The sequence below is a fragment of the Miniopterus natalensis genome, chromosome 13 (genome assembly GCF_054644295.1).
Source record: "Miniopterus natalensis isolate mMinNat1 chromosome 13, mMinNat1.hap1, whole genome shotgun sequence".
NCBI lineage: Eukaryota > Metazoa > Chordata > Mammalia > Chiroptera > Miniopteridae > Miniopterus > Miniopterus natalensis.
In genome coordinates, this window is record NC_142093.1 from 39,422,384 (window position 1) to 39,444,760 (window position 22,377).

General features: G+C 50.9%; 3 protein-coding genes across 3 annotated transcripts; 2 read left to right on the forward strand and 1 right to left on the reverse strand.

Annotated features, from left to right (window-relative positions):
• Nucleotides 1–3,047: 3,047 nt before the first annotated feature.
• LOC107529207 (ankyrin repeat domain-containing protein 53) lies at nt 3,048–7,782 on the forward strand. The gene is given in 7 exon segments (XM_087823752.1): nt 3,048–3,232; nt 3,449–3,659; nt 3,998–4,197; nt 5,469–5,633; nt 6,062–6,182; nt 7,621–7,653; nt 7,655–7,782. Coding segments are annotated over 7 exon segments (1,038 nt in total). The 3' UTR covers nt 7,778–7,782.
• Nucleotides 7,783–7,789: 7 nt separating this feature from the next.
• LOC148091657 (ankyrin repeat domain-containing protein 53-like) lies at nt 7,790–9,421 on the forward strand. The gene has a single exon (XM_087823625.1). It carries the CDS (start codon nt 8,083–8,085, stop codon nt 8,773–8,775), a length of 693 nt encoding a protein of 230 aa, XP_087679751.1. The 5' UTR covers nt 7,790–8,082; the 3' UTR covers nt 8,776–9,421.
• On the reverse strand, nt 9,408–17,470 carry TEX261 (testis expressed 261). Its single transcript, XM_087823626.1, has 6 exons — nt 17,392–17,470; nt 16,373–16,452; nt 15,075–15,228; nt 13,171–13,238; nt 12,336–12,438; nt 9,408–12,166 (listed from the first exon to the last, which is right to left on the reverse strand). Exons 1-6 carry the CDS (start codon nt 17,459–17,461, stop codon nt 12,051–12,053), a joined length of 591 nt encoding a protein of 196 aa, XP_087679752.1. The 5' UTR covers nt 17,462–17,470; the 3' UTR covers nt 9,408–12,050.
• Nucleotides 17,471–22,377: the final 4,907 nt, after the last annotated feature.

The window sequence follows — 22,377 nt, forward strand, 5'->3', positions numbered from 1 at the left end:
CCCTCCGGAGCCTGTCCGCGCGCCCCACCCCGCCCCCCGTGTTCCACACACCCCGGCCAGCCGCTTCTGCGCCCACCCTCAGCCCCCCTGGCTATGGGGGGCCGGCGTGATCCACCCCTCCCCCTGGCTCCTGGCGCTGGGAGAGAACAGATTGTCAAGCATGTATTCTAGGTCTCGTTCTGATAGGAGCTTTTGTATTTTTATTTTAAAAGCCCCCCAAGTGAGAAGTAATTGAGATGAAGAATTTATCTTATGTGAAAACAAGAGTAGCAAAACGTTGATAATTGTTAAAGCTGGAGATGGTGAGGTTCGTTAAACTATTCTCTCCACTTAAAAACAAAACAAACCAAAAAAACCCCCAGCCACATGGAAGATATTTAACTTTGCTAAGAAACATCTTGATAAATTTCTTGGGTGGAAGTTGAGCTCAGAGGTCATGTAAAGGACAATCTAGGCCACAGAAGATTTGTCTGACTGGCCAGCTCTGAGAGATGCCAGGAAGGAATTTGGTGTGTTCCAGACAGGAAGGGAGGGGAATTCCTGGAGAGAGAGCCTGAGGGACATGGGGAGGGGGTGAAAGGCTGAGGAGAAGCCCCAATTAAGAATGGCTGAAAGACACCCTAAAACCCAGGATACTGGATGTTGCTTTGAAAGCTGCCTGCCCCTCTGTAATGTCATCCTCCTGTCTCCTCTTCTTCATCTACAATGCAGTCATGAACACTTCCTAAGAGGCAGGGCGGGTTGGAGGGATGGAACTTCAGAAAAAAGGCTGAGTTCCATTTCTGGGTCAATGTGTTGTGGAACCAGCCAGAATTCTTGGATCAAGAACTGACATCAAAGGAGACCCTGAGAATAAAAGTCCCACCCCCATGACAATTCAGCCATTTGGGGAAAGCCTATAGATGTCTACAAGGCATAGGGTTGTTTTTATTTAATAACAATTTTATTGAGATATAATTTGCATGCCCTATAATTTACCTATTTATAATTGTATAATTCAACAACTTCTAGTATATTCACAGAGTTGTGCAACCATCACCACAATCAGTTTTAGAACATTTTCATTGCCTCATAAAGAAACCCTGCACTGCTAGCCATCGCCCCTCAAACCCTTCCCAGCCCTAGGCTTTGCCTATTCTGAACATTTCATATAAATGGAATCATACAATATGTGGTCTTTTGTGACTGGCTTCTTTCACTTAGCTTCTTTTCAAAGTTCAAGCACTATAGTACATATCAGTACTTCATTTTTTTTATTGCCAAATAATATTCCACAGCATGGATATACCACCTTTTGTTTATCCACTTATCAGTTTATGGGCATGTGGTTGTTTCCACACTCATGTACAAGTTTTTGTGTGGACATATGTTTTCATTTCTCTTGGGTATGTACTTAGGAGTGAAATGACTGGGTGTCAGATGGTGACTTTATGTGTAATGTTTTTGAGGGACTGCCTGGTTGCAAATCCACTTACAGAGTGGCTATCCCATTGTACATTCCCACCAGTAGTGAATGAGGGTTCCAATTTCTCCACACCCTGGACAACACCTATTATCTGTGTTTTTTATTTTAGCCATTCTAATGGGTGTGAAATATCTCAGTATGATTTTGATTTTGATTTCCCTTATGATTAATGTTGAGCTTCTTTTCATGTGCTTATTGGCCATTTGTAAATCTTCTTTGGATTAATGTCTATTCAGGTTCTTTGCCCATTTTTAATTAAGAAGGTGTGAGAACATAAATAGTTCAGTAACAACACTGATTCAAGCAACACTGTTGACTACTATATATTGTAAAAAGTTAAAAGGCAAACTGAGGAAAATATTGACAACAAAAATGCATAAAGGGTTACTATGTTAATAAGTTTTACAAATCAATAACACACACTAAGGCCCTCAATGAACAACGTGAATAAGCAGCTAACTCCCGGAAGAGAGAAAAAACCTGATAATCAATTGTTTAACCCTTGCTGGTAATCAAAGAGTCAAATTAGAACACCATAGCCACTTCCAAATTAGCGAACATTTATTTAAAATCATAATACCCAGTGCTGGTGATGGCTGGAATAGTTCCTTTTGTTTTTTAAAAATATATTTTTTTATTGATTTCAGAGAGAGAAAAGGAGAGATAGAAACATCAATGAGGAGTCATTGATCTGCCGCCTCCTGCACGCCCCCTGCTGGGGAGCCCCCGAAACCCGGGCGTGTGCCCTGAACCTCGATCTCCTGGGTCACAGGTCCTGGATCAGATAGGTCCACGCTGAACCACTGAGCCACACAGGCAGGGCGGAATAGTTCCTTTTAATTATAGCAAATTACTCAGCCAGCCTCCTCTCATCGCTTGCATCCCTTCCCTCCTTGTGAAGTAGGTACAATTATCCCCGTTTTGCTGATGCAGAAACTGAGATACAGAAGTCAAGTAACTTGCCCGAAGCAACTTGTCACACCCCTGATGTGTAGAACCTGCTTCACTGCAGGTGGATGTGTAAGTGAAAATAAAACCTTGCTGGAGGGCAATTTGGAAACATATCAACAGCTTAAAAAAATGTTCATTCCCTGTCACGGAGTAATTCTACTTACAGAAATCCGTGCCAGTGAGCTGCCCGCAGCACGTGTGAAACGGCAGCGCAGCCACCCGGCGCGGGGCCAGGGTTACGTCACGTGGGCTAGGGTTGCGTCACACTGCGCGTTTGTCGTAAGGAATGTCGATGGCAGTTAGCTCATAATATAACGCTAAGTGAAAAGAGGTACAAACTCTCTATACGATATGCAACATATCGTGACAGATGGTGATTTCTGATTGGTGGGATTGTGGGTTTTTTCTTTCTTCATTGTCTTTTTCCGTTTTTACAATGGGCACTTAATTACTTTTATAATCAGAAACAAAAGCTAAGGCCTTTCAGCGCGCTGTGCGTGTGTCTGAGGCTGTTTCCAGGATGAGTGGGCCGGGGCAAGTAGGGGGTCCGGGTAGGCAGGGGGCGGGGTCCTCGCAGGGGCTCGGTCCCTCCGCCGGCTCCTGGTGGCCCGGCTCCCGCGCCCAGCGCAGCATGAGCTCGCTGCACCCTCGGCTGGAGGACTGCGCGCTGGGGATTCAGCGGTGCCACTCGGTGACCGGGAGCTGGGAGAGGAGGGGCACGCAGGCCCCGCCCACAACGCCCGCCTCCTTGAAGCTGGCAGACAAAGTCTCCTGGAAGAAGTTCTTCTGGAGCAACTCCGAGTCCATGCTGCCCGGGTGAGCGGGGGCGTAGGTGGCGGGCTGCAGCCGGGCACGCGCTCAGCGCCTCCCTGGAGGGGCAGCGCCTGGAGCGGAGCCGGGGGGTGGGGGTGCTGAGAAGCCGGGAAAGTTGATCTGGGGCCCTGGCTGGCCTCCTGAAGGGGGTCGGGGACGCTCGGGGACTGCTGCTTCCCCGACTTGCTGGCCAGCCTCAGTAAACGTCTCGTGAGCAAGTGACAGCCTGGCCCACGTGGGACTGGCACCTGCCGCTGCTTCCTCCATCTCTCCTTCCTCCCTCCCCCACCCCCGCGCTGACTCCAGCGATAAGAGGAACCAGGGGGCGATTGGCAGCTATTCCGAGTGGTTCGCTGCCGCCTTGGGCAACCTGAAATGGTTGCGGTTCTGTCTGGATCCGGACCTTGAGGAAATCCCCACCGATAACAAGGTAAGGCCTCGGAGTGCAGGAGCAAGGATCGAGATCCTCCCCTCCCACCAAGAGCTCCTCACATAGTGCTCACCTGGCAGAGAGCATCCAGAGGAGCCCGCTTCTGGGAAGATGATCCTAATTCACCTCCCATTGTGGGAGGGCCAATGGGAGCATCAAGTAAATGAGCACATCATACCAAAGTGGGAAAGGAGTGAGTGACTCTGGAGGGGTGGGGGTGTGGAGGTCAGAGGGAAGAAGGGAAGGAGAACCCCAAGGAACTGCTGCCTAGGTTAGGTTTTGGACCCTGGGGTCCCCATCCTGCTCAGCCTCTTCCTGCCCTCCTCTGGCCACCACAGGGTTTCTCTGCCATCCACTTTGCAGCCCAAAGCTGCCAGCTAGAATGCCTGCAGGTCTTGGTAGAGGAGTACAAGTTTCCCGTGGACCTGCCCACCAACAATGGCCAGACACCACTGCACCTCGTCATCCACAAGGAAAACAAGAACATGGTCCTCCCCTGCATTCACTATCTTCTGGAGCACGGGGCGTCCCTCAACACGTGAGTCCAGCCCGCATCAGCAGAGTGGCTTGGAGGCTGGGAAGATAGGAACCCACCTCCGGCAGGCAGATCCATGCAGGACAGGCAGAGGGGCTGTGGGGTGAACTGGGTCCCACATAAAGCAGTTAGAGAGCCCACATGAAGAAATTGGGCTCTGGGAGAGGACAGAACTAATTTATGTCCCAGCTTTTCCACCTGCTAGCAAACATCAAGATCTCAGGCAAGTCACTGAACCCTAAGCCTCAGTGCTCTTCAGTACATCGGAATCCCTTGGGGAACTTCAAAAAGCCCAATGCCTGTGTCCCAATCCAGAGGTTGTAATTTAATTAGTTGGGGGTGTGGCCTGGGCTTTGCTAAGTCTTAAAAGATACACGTATGTTTCTAATTTGCCGCAAAGTTTGGGGACTGCTTACTGCTTCGGTGTCTTCAAATGAAATTTGGGAGGATGACAGTATCTATCACATGAGACTATTGTGATAATTCAGAAAATGCATGGAAAGTGCATGGATGGCACATAGGAGACTGCATTCACTCAATATTTATCTAGCATGTACTATGTGCTAAGCGCTGTGCCGGAGGTGAGGGATACAGCAGTGAACACACAGGAATGGTCCCTGCCCTCATGAAGCTGATATCCTCATAGTGCAGCAGATAGTAAATCAGCATAATAAGTAAATTAAGGACTAGAGTGTGGTATTTATGAAGGGAACAAATGGTGGTGGGGAGTAAAGGGGGTAGGGAGAGGATCTATTTTGGACGGGGCAGTCACCTCTAAAATGGTGACATTTAAAGTACCACCTGAAGATGGTGAGCCAGCCATGCAAAGAGCCAGAGAAAAGTGTCCCAGGCAGAGTGAACATCATGTGCAAAGGCCATGTGTTGGGAATGAGTGCTGCAAGGTCAGAGGATGAGGTGGAGGACGAGGCAGGGCCCAGGGCACACAGGCTTGTGGGCCATGGCCAGGCACGGGAAGGGGCAGGAGGGCTGGCTGATTTCAGAGGGTGAGTTTAGTGGTCTCAGCTTCAGCCCACCCAGCTCTCGTCCCAGAAGTTCTTCACTGTCCCATACCCCCATAACCAGAACAACTGCTCATTTAGTCCAAATCCTCCTTCTATAGCCGAGGACACTGAGGGACAGAGAAGGGACTTGCCAGTGTCACCCAGTGGGCTGGTGACAGAGCAGGCCTGGAAGCTGGTTTTCCAACCTACCTGATAGGTAGATGCCCTTTGTCCTTCCTTATTGCCTTCTTCCCCTTGGCGGGGCCTCCACAGTCAGACATGCAAGGGCTCCACACCGCTGCACCTGGCAGCCCGGGAGGGGCTGCTGAGCTGTGTGAAGGTCCTGGTGAAGAGTGGTGCCAATGTCCATGCCCAAGATGCCATGGGCTGCAAGCCCATCGACTATTGCAAAATATGGAACCGCCGCATCTGTGCTCGGTGAGGGTGGAAGAACCACCTCCAGCCTGCCACCCCTTCCCTCTCCCAGCCTTGCCCCTGGGGCCCTCACCCTAGGTGGAGCCTTTATGAGGAGGGTCTGGGAAGCCAGTGGCTAGGGGATAAGTCTGAAGAGTTGGCCCCTTCCCAGGATATTATTCCTTGGGCCTTTCCAGAGGCCTCACCCCTTTGGGTTTAGCACTGCCCTCCTGCCCTGGCTCCTTACCAGGAGGGTAGTGATCAGACCATCAGACACTTTCCTCTCTCACCTCACAGGAAGTAGTTAGCCAGAGGGGCCTTGGCAGTGGGATGGGTCATCTTGTTCATCTCGTCTCTGGCAGCCCCTCCCATGCCCACCCAGGCCCTCAGCAGCAGCCAGTCTTCCCAGGTTGAAGCCCAGTCACTGGGGGATGTCCTCACCTTGGCACCAGGTTCTTGAAGGATGCCATGTGGAAACGGGACAAGAAGGACTTTGCCTGTGAGATGGGGAAACTGAAGAGGCTCAAAGGACAGCTGGCCCTCATGGAGCAGGACCACCTGACTGAGTGTCAAGTAAGGGGCAGGGCTGCCGGAGCCCTGTACATCAGCTACTATCAAGGCATGTGAGCAGAGGCAGTGACTCACATGTGCGGTTAGAGTGGCTAGAAGCAGTCCCATCCAGAGAGAGCCTCCCTCTCCCCCTCCTCTGACTAAAATTCTACCCTTAGAAGCCACTCCTTTAGGTCAAAAGTCTTGTCTTGTGTCAGAAAGCAAAAGTAGCTTAAATTAGCAAGTATTTATGAAGCCCCTCCTAGTGCAGTGCCTCCTTTTGGTGAGGAAAATCTCTAATGAGACCCAGGTCCTGCCTTATTGGAAAGTACACTGGTTAAAAAGACCCATCTTCCAACAGACACTGAGCACACACCTCTGCTAGGCACCTGCTAGACCCTGCGGCTCCAAAGACCAATGAGAGATGGTCCTCTCACTCAGGGAGCTTAGAGTTTAGTATGGGAGGTAGATTATATTCCCACAGAAAAAGGGGTCCAGGTGGTGCCAGAGGGATAATGCTTAAGAGGAGTCTTTAAAGATGGGCAGCAGTTGGCCATATGAAGAAGCAGGGAAGGGCTGACCAGGCAGAAGGAACAGACAGCCCTGTGGGGAGACAGAAGCACATGGATTCGTGATGTATACCGAGAAGTGCAAATTCAGGACAGCCAGGGGGTCTGATGTGAGTTGGAGTTTGACAAGCTAGAGATTAGGCAGGGGCCCTGGTCAATGACAGACCTTGGCTGGGGAAGAAGAGAGTCACTAAAGGAGCTGAAGCAGGTATAATTACATAGGATGCAAGAATCAGAAAACCCAGAAAGAATATGCTGGGGATCGTAACTGGATCCAGAAGCAGGGAAGGCTTTGGGGCTGGCAAATCTAGGACTCTGGCTGTTCCAGCGGCACATCTCTCCAGTTTTCTCAGCCCTGCCCTCCTCTGTTGTCAGTGCTACCCAGTCTTCACAGTTGAGGAGGCAAAGCCCATCTGTTCCTGTGGCTGTAAACTTTCCCAGAAGCCCCTTGCAGGTTTCCCCTCATCTCTTATTGACCTCAGTTGGATCATTTGTCCATTCTTGTTCCAATCCCTAAAGCTAAAGTAAAGCCATGTGCTGACTGACCTAGGTCTGGGGAAAGGCTGATGGAATTATTATGAGAGGCTTAGCCTAATCAGAGCCTACCTCCAGAGCTGGGTCAATCTCCAAACCACCTGATGGCTTAGCACCAGTCTGGGAAGTGTGACACTGAGATAGGGGCAGGGAGGGGACAGTTCTGTGACATGTTGAAGGTTCAACTATAGTGGAGGCAAGAACAGGCAGCTAGACCAAATTATCACCACCCAGCCAGGAGGGTCAGCCAACTGTATCCCCTTACATGACTGCTCGAGACCAGCCCCTTCTAAGAAACCTGCCCAGATTAGCTCCACCCAGCTCCAGGCCTTCCAAACCTTTCTGCTTTCTCCTTCCAGGGTCAAGGATACAGCTTGCACTTCTCATGGGCCTTTCCCTCCCATCAAACCAGAGATTCTCTTAGGACAGGACATGTCTCCACTATCAAAATGGGTTGCTCCCTTCAGACTCAAGGTTTTCTGTAGGGCAGAGATTGTGTCTTCCCTCTCAAGTTGAAGACCTCACCTAGGGTGGAGGCTGGGTCTCCATCAGACTGGAGGTCTCCTATGAGAGAGACTCTGTCTGCCCCATCAGTCCAGGGCTCCCTTCAGGCAATAGTTGTTTCCCCATCAGAACAAGGGCTGCCATAAGGCAGGGGATTCTCCCATCAGACTCAGGGCTCCCTGGGTGGGACAGTGTCCGACCAATCACACCTGAGGTTTTCAAGGGCTATAGCCACAGGGTCTCCTTCCACAGAAGCACAGAGGGAGCAGCCCTCCTCAACTGCCTTGTGCTCTCTGACACTGCAGAAAGAACACCAAATGCTGAAAGAGGCTGATTTCAAGAAGTGGCTCCATCACAAGCTACTGCCCCGAGGCCAATCTCTGATCCACAACACTAAGCAAGAGTCCCGAGCCCCACCCTGGGCCATCTCCCTCTCCAAGATCCCCAAGCCTCCCAAGAGCTTCCACCCCTTCCCACTGGTGCACCTGCAACAGACACCACAGCCCGTGCCGCAGCCCTTGGGGGCATTCACACCCATCTACGAGCAGCACAGAGTCAGGCAGCCCAAGTCGTGGAATCCTAACAACAACCCGGCCAGATCCCCCACCACCCAGATCAGCTACCCGCAGGGCATCCGCCTGGGTGTGCATCCAGACCCCAGCTCCGAGCATGACTTCTGCAGATTCCTCAAGATCAGGTCTGATGGGCATGGTGGTGCGCAGTTGCGCACGGTGACTGGCAACCAGGTGGCACCTGTGCCTCGGCTGCCTTTGGAGGTGATAGTCCGGGAGCTGTACCCTCAGGTGCGGCCGTGCAGGATGAAGGTGCCCCAGGGCCTCCACTCTGTCAGCATAAGGGACATAGATCGGAAGAGGTACTTGGGCGACAACACCTTCTGGACAGACACTCTAGCCATGAGCCTGCGTGAGACATTTGACGAAGCCTTCCTGGCAGCAGTGCGAGCTCATCAAGGGCTCCCCATTCTGCCCTCCCCCCAACCCCCCCCATAAACTTATTTTTGTAGCCTCTCGACCTGAGGCAGGCCAATGAAGGCCGAGGTATGGCCATTCATGCTGCGGACAGGGAAGAAGGGGAGGAGTGCCCACAGGATTCCCATTCCCAAGATCAAGGGTCAGAGCCCCTGCCCCTCAACAAAAGCCCAGATCCCAGGTCTCCCTTCTCTCTAAAAAGAAATCTCTTGGACACCCCCCAAGAGATTCAAATTAGGACAGCAGCCCAAAGCTCAGAGTGGCAGTCTCTATCCTAGGCCTTAGCATTGTAAAAGTAACACTCTGGTGTCCCCTTTGCTCCCCCTCCCCCTAAACAGCCCATCAGGGACAGGCTTTCAGGGTGAGGCAGCACTGGCAAATCTGCCTCCTGTTCAGATTAAGTCCTATTGCAGGCTCCGGGCCTCATGCTTCACCTCCACATTCAGAGTAGGGTGGGAGACAGCCAATGTGTCACCCTGCCATGGGCTTCCCTGCCACTGTGGTTTCTGCAGGTCAGGGGGGCACAGGTGGCATATCTAGGGGGAGGAAGGAAGGACCTATGGCTTTAGTTTGAGACTATGAAAGCATCTGGACTTCCTCCAGGAAGCTAGCCTGCATCCCTTGCTATCCGCTGTACACATCACTACAAATCATTCAGTAAACAAACATTTATTGAGTGCTTTCTATGTGCCACGCACCAAGCCAGGTGCTGTTGATACAAAAATTGAAGGACAGTCCTTGCCCTCAAGGAGCTTACAGTCTAGTGAGGAGACAGACGAGCACGCAGGCGAGTAAGCCCAGAGTGATCAGTGTGGTATGCTGGGGGGGCGGGGGGGGGGAGGAGAGGGGACAGTCAAAGCTCCTTGGATGAAGTAAAATCTTGAGAACTAACAGAGAAGATGCCCGGGTGAAAAGAAAGGGGACTCAACATGGCATCTTGATACATGAGGCCAGGACCCAGAGTGCTAGTGATAAGGCCAGAGAGGCGAGCAGGAAGCAGGATACAAGTCTCAGCCACGCTAAGGGCCTGGATTTTGTCCTGAAGGAAGAGGGGAGCCATGGAAAGTTGTAGGCCAGGAAGTGACTTGCTATGCATTTTAGAAAGACAACTCTGGCTGTGTGACAGAGAAACAGGAGGAGGCTGTCACAATAATCCAGGTGACAGCTGATGACAGTGGGAGTGGCTCTACTCTAACCAAGAGATGTTAAGAAGGCAAACTTGACAATTTTCAGAGATTGGATGTGGGGGGTAAAAAGTAAGCAGGGATAGAAAGCAGGTTTCTGGTCTGGCTCCTGAGTGATATTGGGGCCACAGCAGGTACCCGAAAGAGACAGGTTTGCAGGGGACAGCAGATGCCATCTGGGCTACGAAAGTTGTTTGTGCACTCAAAGGCAGCAGAACCGCAGTTCAGAAGCCCAGGAGGGATGTGGGGGCTGGAGGTCAACTATCACTTCCTTGGCAAAGAGTCAAAGCCATAAGCATGGAAGGGCTCCCCGGGAGCCCACAACAGGACCCTGAGAAACCCCACTGTGCATGGGGCGAGTGGAGAAGCCTGCAGAGGACACCAGAAGGAGAAGCCACAGAGGTAGGAAGAGAAACGGCCGCAGAAGTGCAATTCAAGAAGCTGGGGGTGATCAGCCCTGTCAGATGCAGAGACCCAGTAAGATATGAAAAGGGTTCAGTGGGTTTAGCACAAAAAGTCCACTGGCAACCCCCGAGAGCACTGGCAATGGAGTAAATGGAGGGGTGAAGCCACATCATCAGGGTGAGGAACAAAGAAGTGGACAGCAAGGAAGGGCAGGGCCCAGCAGTGAGGATGATGTCGGTCCCCAGTGTCCTCTACCTCGTCCCCCCTTGTCTGCATAGGATGAAAGGGCCTTGCCATCTCATTCCCATTGAGAGATGATAATGTGCTGCTGCTCCCAGGGAGAGGAAGGCTGGTGCTGCTGAGAACAGGAAATGCTAAAGCCAAGGAAATGAAGGGCTACACTGGGACTTGAGGCAGGACGTGGAACAAAAATTTTCAAGCACGGGTCTTCCCAGGAGCTTAAAGATACTACATGTGTGCAGTCCATCTCTGCACCTGCTACCCTCTCTCTGAGGTATAAGACATGGCCAGTAACGGCTCTCACAGGGACTTCATTCTTGTATGTACTGCTGAGTATCTGCAAGGCACTGTAGTTGGAGTGCAAGGTTAACAAATGCTGGTCTGTGCCTGGGACCTGGCCTGCCTGTCTTAGAAGCCTGAGGTCATCTCCCCAGGAGCGGAGCACACAGCAAAGAGGGCCAGCCTGTGTACTCTTAGAGTGACAGATGGCTTCTCTCACCAGTCCCATTTCTTTAAAAACAGGCTGCAGCCCAGATTGCTGGAAGCCAAGTTTACTTTGTTTCTCCTTGAGCCTGACAAAGAATTCTGCCAGAAACCACTCCTTTTTCTCCAGGGGAAGACTTATAAATAGGATATTGTAGATGCTGCTCTGAAAATCTAACCCAGTCCCAAACTGTCCCTTCTCCGCCCCTGGCTTGACAGTCATGAAGCCTTGGGGAAAGGAGAGAGAAGAAAAGGGGGGGTATAAGAAAGGCTGCCTCCACCTGCCACGCCCCATCCCCTGACCAGGCTCAGCTAGCTCATCTCTGCCCCCTTCCCACTAAGGGCCATAAGAGCAGTCCCTTCAGAAAGGTAAGACCCAATCCCAGAAAAGAAACCCCTGGAGCAGAAAAGCCCATCCAGTCCAGGGCAGAAGGTCAGCAGGAAGAAAGGAAGATGAACTTTCAGGGTATTAAGGCAACAGTGCCACCTAGAATCTTTATTCAAACAGGAATCAGACTTGGACAGAAATCACAGTTCAACAGCAAAAACTATTTCTCTGGGAATTGCCAAGCCATGGCCCCGCCCCATGGCCATCTGCCCAAAGAACTTATCACTTTCTGCTCTCCAGCTTCATGGCCCCTGCCCTGCCTGCCCTGCCTGAGCCAGAACCTCCTGACCCAGCATGGAAGGGGTGGGGAGGGCCACAGGGAGCTCAGCTTCTACACAACCAGGTGGACCACGGCCTCTAGCTAAGAAGGCTCTGCTCCCTCCCTGGTGCCTCTGAGGTCATGACCTCTAGCAGTGTCAGATCCGAGCCAAGCTGAGCATCCTGAGGAATGTGGGGATGGGGGCTTCAGGGGGAGTTGCAGGAAGTCAGGCCAGGGCTGGGGGAAGGTACCTTCCAGGCTCACAGCCCCTACCTAGTACAGAGGCCCAGGGGCCTGACACTCCAGATCTTGCCCCCACATCCCCTCCCCAAGGGGGTCAGTACATCTTCTGACGACTGGGTAGAATGGCCTCTTTGATGAAGGAGAAGACAACCAGGATCCCTAAGCGTTTGCCCCGCTTGCCTTTGGTGAAGTAATTGGAGACCACGTCATCTGTGGAGACACAGGCAAGAAGATGAGTGTGTGTGTGTCTGAAAGTGAGCACAGCTCTCCCCACCTGAAACCCAAGTGTGTCCATCACAGGGCTGGGCTCTGGCTCCCCCAGCCGGCTCAGGCCTTGCTGGCGTCCTCCCACCGTGACCCCTCACAAACCCCTTCTCACCTCCTGGCTGCATGGTGGAGGGCAGGACGTTCTCCCCAGCCGACAGTGACACAAAGAATGCAAACGGGATTATCCACAGACAGAAAGTGAAATAGGCCAGGACCTAGCAACAAGAGACACTAAGAAGAGGGTGCCCCTGGAGGTGCCAAGGGTGGGCTGGGCATGGTCATCCTGTATCTTAGAGAGGTGGTCAAGAGTGCACAGAAGCCCCACACCTGATCTCTGAAGGGGGCCAGGGCCTGGGAAGCAGAGACAGGACATCCTCAGACATGGAGATAGTACAGTGGGGAATGGTGGAGGCTGGAAGTGACTGAGTGTGGCCACAATCCCCAAGTCTTGGTCGCTAGGAAAAGGAACTCCTCTAAACTGAAGGAGATGGAGGGCAAAAGCATGACTGACCCACACTCCCCAGAGAAGTGGCCTTGTCCTTCCCCAGGGGCAGACTGGAGTGGCAGGGTGTGAAGGAATGCTGAGAGGAGAAGGCCTTGGCAGGGCACTGGGAGGAGCGGGGGTTTGGGGCTGCAGCTCACAGCAGCCCTGTGAAGTCTGCATCAGACAAGGCTGTCCCACTGACCCTGACTTCAGGGTGTTAGGCCAGGACCCTTGGAGACCCAAAGGACTCACTAGGGAAGGCAGTGTCTGCCCCATCTCAGCCGAAAGGGTCCCGGCTCCTCACCCACACTGCTTTCTAAAATCATCTGTACTAAGTTTTTAAAAATGTGTTATCCCTCAATGGACTCAGTTTCAAATCCTAGCTAGGTTCACAGAGAAAATCATGCAAGTTCCCTTTATCCTCTGTTCCTGTTAGTAGTTTCATGTACTAAACACTTCTTACCTCTGAGAAAGGATAATATTCCTCCGCAAAAAACTGAAATGCTAGGTAATGATTCACCACCACTAGTCCTGTCGAGGGAATGAAGAGTCAGTTAGTCTGGGGGGAACAACATAAAAGCTGAACTTTCAACCTTCAAAAGGTTCCTGGGAGTTGGGATCCCTGAGTTTTAGTCCTAACTTTACACCTGACTCAGAGTATGGGCTAAGTACACCACCCTCCAGGTCTCAGTTTCCCATCTGTTAAAATGGGTGAGTTAGGCCCCAACTTCCCACTGCAGAGGGCATTTATGAGTAAAATTAGAAGGCAGGTAAAGCCCTTGGAATGTTATAAAAAAGAGACTTCAGTGTTACATCCTCTGAAGCACCACGACAATTAGCCTGGTTTTTAGCGGATGTGAGTCCTGAAGAGAGCTCTCCCATAGGTAGTGGATGGATGAAGTCATGGGTGTGCAGGTCACATACTCCCAAGAAATTCCACTCCAACCTGGGCAGCAGGGAGGGCGCCACAAATAAAGAGCACTCCACAAGTATAAAAGGGCACAGTTTGCTAGACACTTTGGGGGTGCATCTTAGGGTTCCTCAAAATTCTGGGGGAGAGGATCTTTCCTTATCCTGCTCTAGGGTAATGCCCACTGGTCTGAACTAATATGCTCTGGACCCCACACACCTCCTTAATGTGCAGGCAAATTTATGGGAGAGAATGAACGAGCAGATCCTGGGGACAGGCTGCTCAGAGACAGGCACTCCCGCCTGTCCTGACGGTGAGGTCAAGGGCAGGCACCAGAACAAAGCATCCCGCGTGAACACCTATCACACACACCTCTCAGCCAACTGCCATGTCTCTTTTCTCCTCTTGCCTCTCCCTTCTAGGGCAGAGACCACAGCTCCACCATGCTGAAGCACACTCTAGCACTAGGAGATACTGCAAGATAGGATGGTGCCTTATGGCTACAAAATCTTTCGGAAAAACTCAGGCATCTGAAGAGCAAGTCAGGGGAGCCTGCTGCTGGCGGTGGGGGTGGGGGTGGATGGAGGGGCCTCTTCCCTGAAAAGATGCAAAAGGGGCCTAGTTTCCAGGGAAGGACTCCCCAACCAGAGAGGAGACCAGGTCTAGCTTTAACACTACACCCTCCTTGTGGATAATAATCTTCTTCCCAGGTTCTCCCACAGAAATAGAAAAGTAGCTCTATAAAATCCCCAATCTGATATCCTGACCAAAGGTTAGGATGACCAGTGATAATTAATGGGAGAAAATGCAATCCTGGTAATCAAATACTTTCCAGAATCTTTTTTGTGAATGTCTGCAAATATCTCTAAGTACCTACTTGTGCCAACTCAGTCTCCTAAACATAATTTTCGAACAAATGGAGAGACGAAGGCCCAGAGAGGGGAAATGTCTCCCTAGGGTCAGAGTGGTGGCAGGGCAAAGGAAGGAAGGCCAGGGTCCTCCAAACACATTCATCAACCTCAAGGCAGCTGTCTACAGAGGGCCCTCAGCCCCATGAAACTCCAATCTTAATCTTGACACTGGGCCACAGGATTGGAGGGGAGCTGCCTGCCTGCCTGCCTGCCTGCCAGAGAAGGGCTTTGGGCTTTTCCTGGACAAGTGGTTTCTTAGGGCCTCTTACTACTCAGCCAGCCCACCTCTTCTCTCTCCCCAAAACTTCTTCATACTTACCTCCCTCAGAAAGCCCTCCCTGAGTACCCCACTCTCACCAAATTTTAGTCACTGAGCCAAGGTGGGCTCTAGGTTCCTCACATGTGAGAAGCCTGTCCTCCCAATCAGCCTGGCCTCCTGAAGGACCTCAGTGGTTTGCCTCTTTTCTCTATAACCCCTTCAGTCCATGGACTGAGCTGGGCACATCCAACCACCTCAGCTGCCTCCTCAATTCTGCCCCCTCTCACCGCAAGACAGGATGAAGTTAGGCGAGGTCAGCATGATGAAGGGGAAGGTCTGGAGGAGGCCAAAGTAGACGAGGTTGGTGAAGAGGCCCACGCCAATCATGCAGGTGGGGAAGCGCTCAAAAACGTAGAGGCCAATCAGCACAGCTGTGGAGAACTGAAACAACCAGAAGCACACAGTGCAGAGAGCCTCTTCCAGGCAGTCTTCCAGGACTCATTAACCCCCGGCCCACTTGGGGAAACACTAGGTTCACGCTTCAGTCTCGCCTCATTTCAGTCACATATCTGATCTCCCCAACTGGCCTCTTGGCTCCCAAAAGGTAGCATCTTTAAATGCCATTCTCAAATTATCTGACAGCAACCCATAGTAAGAAAATGTTCACAGTGACCCCAACACACGCATACACATATATGATCAAAGTTCAAATTTCAATTCTAGTCTTTTCTATTCCATTTTTTTATACTAATCATGACCTAATGAACTGATAATACAACCCAATAATGAATCATACCTGAAGTTTGAAAACACTGTTCCAAGGACTTAGTTTTCAGTGCTCAACAAATGACAACTGGTTAAATGGAGGTCAATTTCTTGTACCAACACCCATGAGCTGGACCTCTAAACCCAGAGCTGAGAGCCACCACTTGTCTCCATCACTAACTCCCTACTTCAGGTCAAGCCCAGAGTAGAAGTGGCTGCTGACACATGGTGACCTGAGAGGAACTGGACTCATGTCCACATGCTCCTACCCATATCCCCAGCCTTTCCTGCAGCTGGCAGAAATCCATCCACCAACGGCCACTCCTGGGGCTTTGACATCAATGGCAAGGATTGTGTCTTCAGAAAGAGAAGCCTTCCATGAGACCTAGGGAGGGCAGGGCCTGGGACGAGTCACTTGATCCAGTGAAAAAGAGGGCAATGAGCAAGTACTCAAAACTGTCCTTAAGATTCCTCTAACTTCTAAATGCTGTGAGCAGAGCAAGGGGCTAAAGACAGTGGAAGACAGCCAAGCAAAGGCAAAGCCACGGTCCTGTCAACAGAGAATGTGCACTCAGCTGTTACCTTAAGGAACTGAGAATGGGGTCTGCAGTGAAGCAATGCCATTTAGGGAAGGAGGCAAAGACCTGGGCCCAGGAGAGCAGACCCAGAGAACAAAGTACAGGGCAGGGAGGCAGGGGTGGCACCCTTGGGGAAACAGCAGCGACAGAGGTCTCATCATCCATGCCACACTTTCCCCACTTGTTCCTTTTGAGGCGGGGCAAAAGAGGGAGGGCAAACCTTTCGGGAAGTGCCCACTTACCCAGATCATGTATTTTATGATTCTGCTGGTGGCCACTGTATATTCTTCTATCAGTTCTGCCAGGTAATAGAGTCCAGCCGCTGGGGGGACAGGACAAAGAACAAACAGAAAGAACATTAGCCAGGGTCACTCCCACAATCATGGTCATTCCTTTCTCTGCAGCTGGGTTCCCATTACCCCTCACAGACTCCAGAAGGCAAGGGACAAACCAAACAACCCATGTGTTGCCCTCCAAAGTCTGAAGAAGTAAAACTTAATCAGGGCAACCTAGGAGAGATTTCATAAAAGTGGAAACCTGTACCTGACCCTCAGCATTCTGCTAACCTCTGACCCTGTAAAGGGGAGTTTCATTCGCTTATTCAATAAATAAGGACCCATGTTGGGTCCTTAATATGGGCCAGTTGCTGGACTGAGTGCTGAGAATACAGTCAAGACAGATAAGGTCCCTTCTCTGACCCAGTTAGGGGTGGGCATGGGGGGTAAGGGAGGAGGAGGAAGGGGAATCAGACGATTCCAGTGTGACAAGTGCTATTTCAGGGAAAGGAGGGGTACAGCTGAACCATCAAACCCCACACGGAGGACTTCCCGGAGGAGGTGAGATCGCAACAGATCCACAGTAGCACTAGCCAGAAGAGGGAAGTGTGTCAGAGTTAGAAGTTCGAAGGGCCCCCAGGCAAAAGGGCGGCGGTAGTAACGGGGGGGGGGGGGGGGGAGCAGGGCGCGGTTGGCCCCCCAGGGTGGGCGCTGCCGCGGTAGGCGGTGCGCAGGTGCCGGGCACTTGAGAGCCACTCCCAGGCACTTCTGGGGCGGACTTTGTGACACCTGGAAGGACCCGCGATCAGGCTGGGCTGCTGGGGTCAGCAGGAGGGGCAAGACCAGGTGGGCCAGGAGGGGGGATGCGAAGGTCAGGAGCACCGGGCAGGGGTCTCTGGGTCGCTCCGGCGCCCTAGTGGTGCGACCCCCAGCACAGATGCCGCGGTGGGAGGGAGCCCGCGCGGGCTGGGGTCGCGCACTCTCACCGACTGCCAGCGTGATGAAGGACACCTGGATGAAGAGCGACAGCCAGCTCAGCAAGTACATGAACCACATGGCGCCCCCGCCCCGCCCGGCCCCCGACCGCCGGGGGGGGCCTGCGCGCTCCGGATCGGACCGTACGGAGCCGCCGCCACCGCTGCGGAGTCCCCGCCCCTCGGACGGCGGGACCGCCGTGCGCCGCGGCCGAGAGGAGCCGGGCCCGAGAACCGCCCTGGCCGGGTCTAGACTAGCGCCTCCCGCCGGCGCGGAGGGCCAACCGCCGCTGCCTCGTGAGGCGAACGCTGGTAGATGGCCAGGCTCCGATGGCAACACCGAGGGGAAGGTTCGCGATGCAGCTGGCGCAGGCAGCACTGTCCAGAGCGGCGAAGGTGCGGCTCCGGTACAGCGGCTCGGAAGGCAACCTCCGGACCCACCCCGTGCACTCCCGCGCCAGCCTGGAGAGGTGCAGGACTGGGGAGGGCCCCCGGACCCGCCTCCAGCAACATGGGCCAGAAGCCTCCAGGTTTTTACAGGACTTTCTCTTGGCCTGCAGGTAACAGGGACGGAACTGTTGAGCGCCTCACGTGTACCAGGCACTGTGCTAAAGGCAGGCAGTATGTACGTGACGGATATTGATTCGTGATGTAGATCATGTCATGGATGGGCAAGCTGGGGCCAAGGAAGGTTACCTTGGCTCAGGTTATACATCTGGGAAGCGGCGCAGGAAGGAGTCGGGGCGCTTTGATCAGTCCGCCTCAAGCCTAACTCTCCCTCTGGCTGAGTTCCTTTGGGGTACAGCCTGCACCTGTGTAGCACCTACAACTCGCCCAATACAGCGCCCGCAAGGCGCCCACTAGGCGCGGAACGCATTTACTACACCCCTGGGAGAGTTGTGAAGCCGCACAAGGAGTCAGAACGTCCTTGTCAAGAAGTCCCCCCTCTAGTGGCCGAGACAGGCTTGCAAAAATAGAGTGTGTGTAACGGGAGTCTGGTATGCTTCTCATCTCAGAATATTTTTCATGCATAAAATAAATACATATTCCTCAAAAAACTAAACACAGAATTACCAGCAATTCCCCTCCTGGGTATATATCAACAAGTATTGAAAGCAGGGACTCGAGGTGTTTGTACACCAATGTTCGTAACAGCATTATTTACAGTAGTCAAAAAGTAGAAACAACTCAAACGTCCACCAACAGATGAATGGATGAGCAAAATGTGGTGAGTAAATCTAATGAAATATTATTCAGCCTTAAAAAGACATGCAATTCTGACACCTGATACAACATGGATGAACCTTGAAGACATTTTACTAAGTGAAATAAGCCAGACACAAAAGGACAAATAGTATACGATTCCACTCATTTGAGGCATCTAGAGTAATCAAATTCATAGAGACAGGAGGTAAAATGGTGGTTGGGTGGGGGAGAGGGCTATGAGGAATTAGTGTTCAATGGGAAGATGAGAAGTTCTGGAGGTGGGTGGTGGTGATGGTTGCACAACAGTGTGAATGCACTCAGTGTCACTAAACTGTACGCTTAAAATGTTAAAATGGCAATTTTATGTATAGTTTACCATGATTTTAAAAATACATAAGACAAGCCCTGGCCGGGTGGCTCAATTGGTTAGAGAGTCATTCTGATTCACCAGGGTTGCAGGTTCCATCTCTGATCTCCAGTTGGGGCACATACGAGGATCAACCAATGAATGCATAATCTCTCTCTCTCTCTCTCTCTCTCTCCCTCTCTCTCCCCCTTCCTCTCTCTCAAAAATCAATGATTTTTTTTAAAAAATACATAAGACAAAAATTATATTGAAATACAGATATTAAAATATTTCCAAAACTAAATGTGTGATGTCATAATATATGTGCTTCTTTATTAATGCATCATATAAACCAGATCTAATGGAAAATCTAATAAGTATCTACCTGTGGTATAATAAGAAATGTATATAATTTGGTTTCTGCCCCTAGTTCCTGACACAGAGCTCCTAAAACCCTTGTAATTTTCTCAGTGATGGAAGTGTTAGGAGTGTCTCATGCAGTCCTCCTTAAAACCCCTGGAATTTTCTGGGTGACAGGAGCATCTTTTGTTCTAATGAAGTGACTCTTAGTGGGCTCCTGGATAACATCAAGATGGGGTCTGGTCACTGGAAAGACCAAGCCATGATTAGAAGCTTGGAATTTTCCATCTCACCCCCATCCTCCAGGGAGGGACAAGGGACTGGAGACTGAGTTAATAACCAGTCATGCCTACATGATGTAGCCTCCATATAAATCCCTAAACTATGAGGTTCAGAGACCTTGGTTGGTGAATGCATATATGTACTGAAAGGGTGGCACACCCCAACTCCATGGGAACAGAAGCTTCTGTGCTCAAGACCCTCCTATACCTCACCCTATGTGTCTCTTTACCTGGCTGTTCAACTTTACTCTTTATCATGTCCTTTAATAAACTGGTAAATGTGAGTAAGTGTTTCTGAGTTTTGTGAGCCATTCTAGCAAATTATTGAGCCCTGGGGGGGGGGGGGGGACACACCTCTGATTTGTAGCCAAGTCAGACAGAAGCATAGGTACCCCAGGGACCCATGACTGTGACTGGCATTTGGGGTGAAGGCAGTCTTGTGGGACTGAGCCTTTAAACTTGTGGAGTCTGATGCTAATCCCCAGGTAGTTATTGTCAGAAATGAATATAATTACAGGACTCCTAGTTGGTGTCAAGAGAGTTGGAAAACTGGTTGATATGGAAGGAAAATGCACACATTTGGTGTAAGAAGTCTTGTGAGTAAAGAAACAGTTTTCCTTTACTACCACAATGACAAAGTAGGGATGAGAGTAAATATTTCAAAATATCTTCTATCATATAAGATGAGAGAGCCATAGATACTGCCAACTACTGTGAATTTATTGCCTGTATTCATAATGGAAGGAAATGTTGAACTTCACTTAGAGGTTAGTGCAGATAAAGATGGAAGATTTTTCCCATCAGGGTCATTCAATTTGTCTCCCTGAATTCTCTCTCTGCTGACTTCTAAGGGGTCCCAAGGCCCTGGTTAAGAGTCCCTGAGGAATATGTATAAGGAGCAGTAGCACCTTGTGTGCTCATTTACAAGAATCTTCATTATAGCACCAGGACAGGCTGAAAACAATCTAAATGCCCATTCATGGGAAACTGGATAAGTACATTTGGGTACATTATATAGCAGAGCCATAAAAACAATTGAGAATGTTCTTTATGTACCCAAATAGGAGGATCCCCTTTTGAGAAAGGCAAATGCATGGGGGGAAAGCAGCTACATAAGTATTACTTTATATAGAATATCTCTGGAAGGATCCATTAGAAAAGGGTGAGTTTGCTTGCTTCCTAGGAAGAGAAAGTGGTGTTCCAGTGTAAGAGAGAGCATTTCCACTGTATTTCTTTTTATATCCATAAAACATTGAACTATGGAAATATATGTGAATGTATTACCTATTTATAAGTTAAGTTTAAAAGGAAAAGTTTTGGGCCCTGGCCGGGTAGCTCAGTTGGTTAGAGCATCATCCCGATACACCAAGGTTTCAGGGTTGATCCCTGGTCAGGACACATACAAGAATCAACCAACGAATGCATAACTAAATGGAAAAACAAAACTTTCCTCTTTCCCTCTCCTTCTCTCTCTCTCTCTCATACACACACACACACACAAATCAATTTAAAAAATTAAAAGTTTTATGGTATGCTGGACCAGCTAGGGTGCCTCAAATTTCCTGCTGTTACTTAGACCCTTTGTGAGAAAAGCACGGTGTGGTGCCTTACAGATAAATTGGCTAACCTTGGATCACATGACCTGGTGATCATCCCCTGTTTGGCTCCAAGCGCACACAAACACACATTACACACAGTTGGAAACAGGGTCCACATCAGCATCTGGACCTCTGCTGACCCTGCCTGGCCTGGCTACAGACAATGGTTGTTGCACGAGACACCATGAAGTCAGAGACAGGCAGACACAGGCCTGGAGACCCAGGCCCCTCTTCTCTCCTCCCCTGTGTAGCACTTTCCCTGCCAGCTCCCCAGCCCCAAAAGAAGCAGTGTTGGGGTAGGAAGATTTAAGGACATGTTACCTCACCCCACTCCACCTCTAACACATACACTGTTACCACATGGTGTCCCCTCTTTAAGGTGTCCACATCCTAGGGGGCATTTTTCCTGTGACAATCCATGTAGTCAGCAGGCTAGTTTGGCATCCTACCTCTCAGGTCTTGGTTCTGCAGCAAATTAGCAGAGCAAAGTTCTAGTAGGAAACCACAGTGAAAACAACGACCACTGCTATGTCCACATAATCTATTTGTCCTTGTGATCTAGGCCTCCCAGCCCTGATTCTCTGCTATGCCTCTGCTCCCCACCCAAGCTGCTGCCCTGGTGTTCCTGGCTCCGCTCCCCCATCCTTGTCACATGCCTGGGGCCCCAACTCAGGTGGCTGAGTTAAAGAGCTTTCTAGTGACAAGTCCTCAAAGGGCTCTGTTAATTGCCTCAGCATTGTTGTTATCGAAGCTGCTAAGCTTGAGGGGGTAGAGGTGAGGAGAGGGGGTGAGGCTGGGGACCAAGAAGAAAGAAGGAGGTGGGGGAAGGGAAGCAGTCTGGGACTTTGCACACATCACATGAAACCCTTGCAAAGCTAGTGCCCCCTCCCTCCCTCTCTCTTTCTCAATCTCTCTCTCTCTCACTCTCTCTCTCTTTCACACACACACACACACACACACTCCCCCCCCAAGTCCTCTCCTGTAGCCAGCCATTCCTCATATGGAAGACTGTCACATCCCTTTGCCCGTCTCCTCCTGCTTTTGCAAACTTCCTTGGACAGCCTGCCCATCGCTTCTTCCCTGCGCTCCGTGGTGTCCGAGGCGGGTGCTTACATAAAGGGGAATGAACGTGTGTAGGCGGAGGGGCTTCCGCTGAATCCCCTCTTCTCCTTCCTTCCTAACAGAACCTCTACTTTGTTTAGAGCAG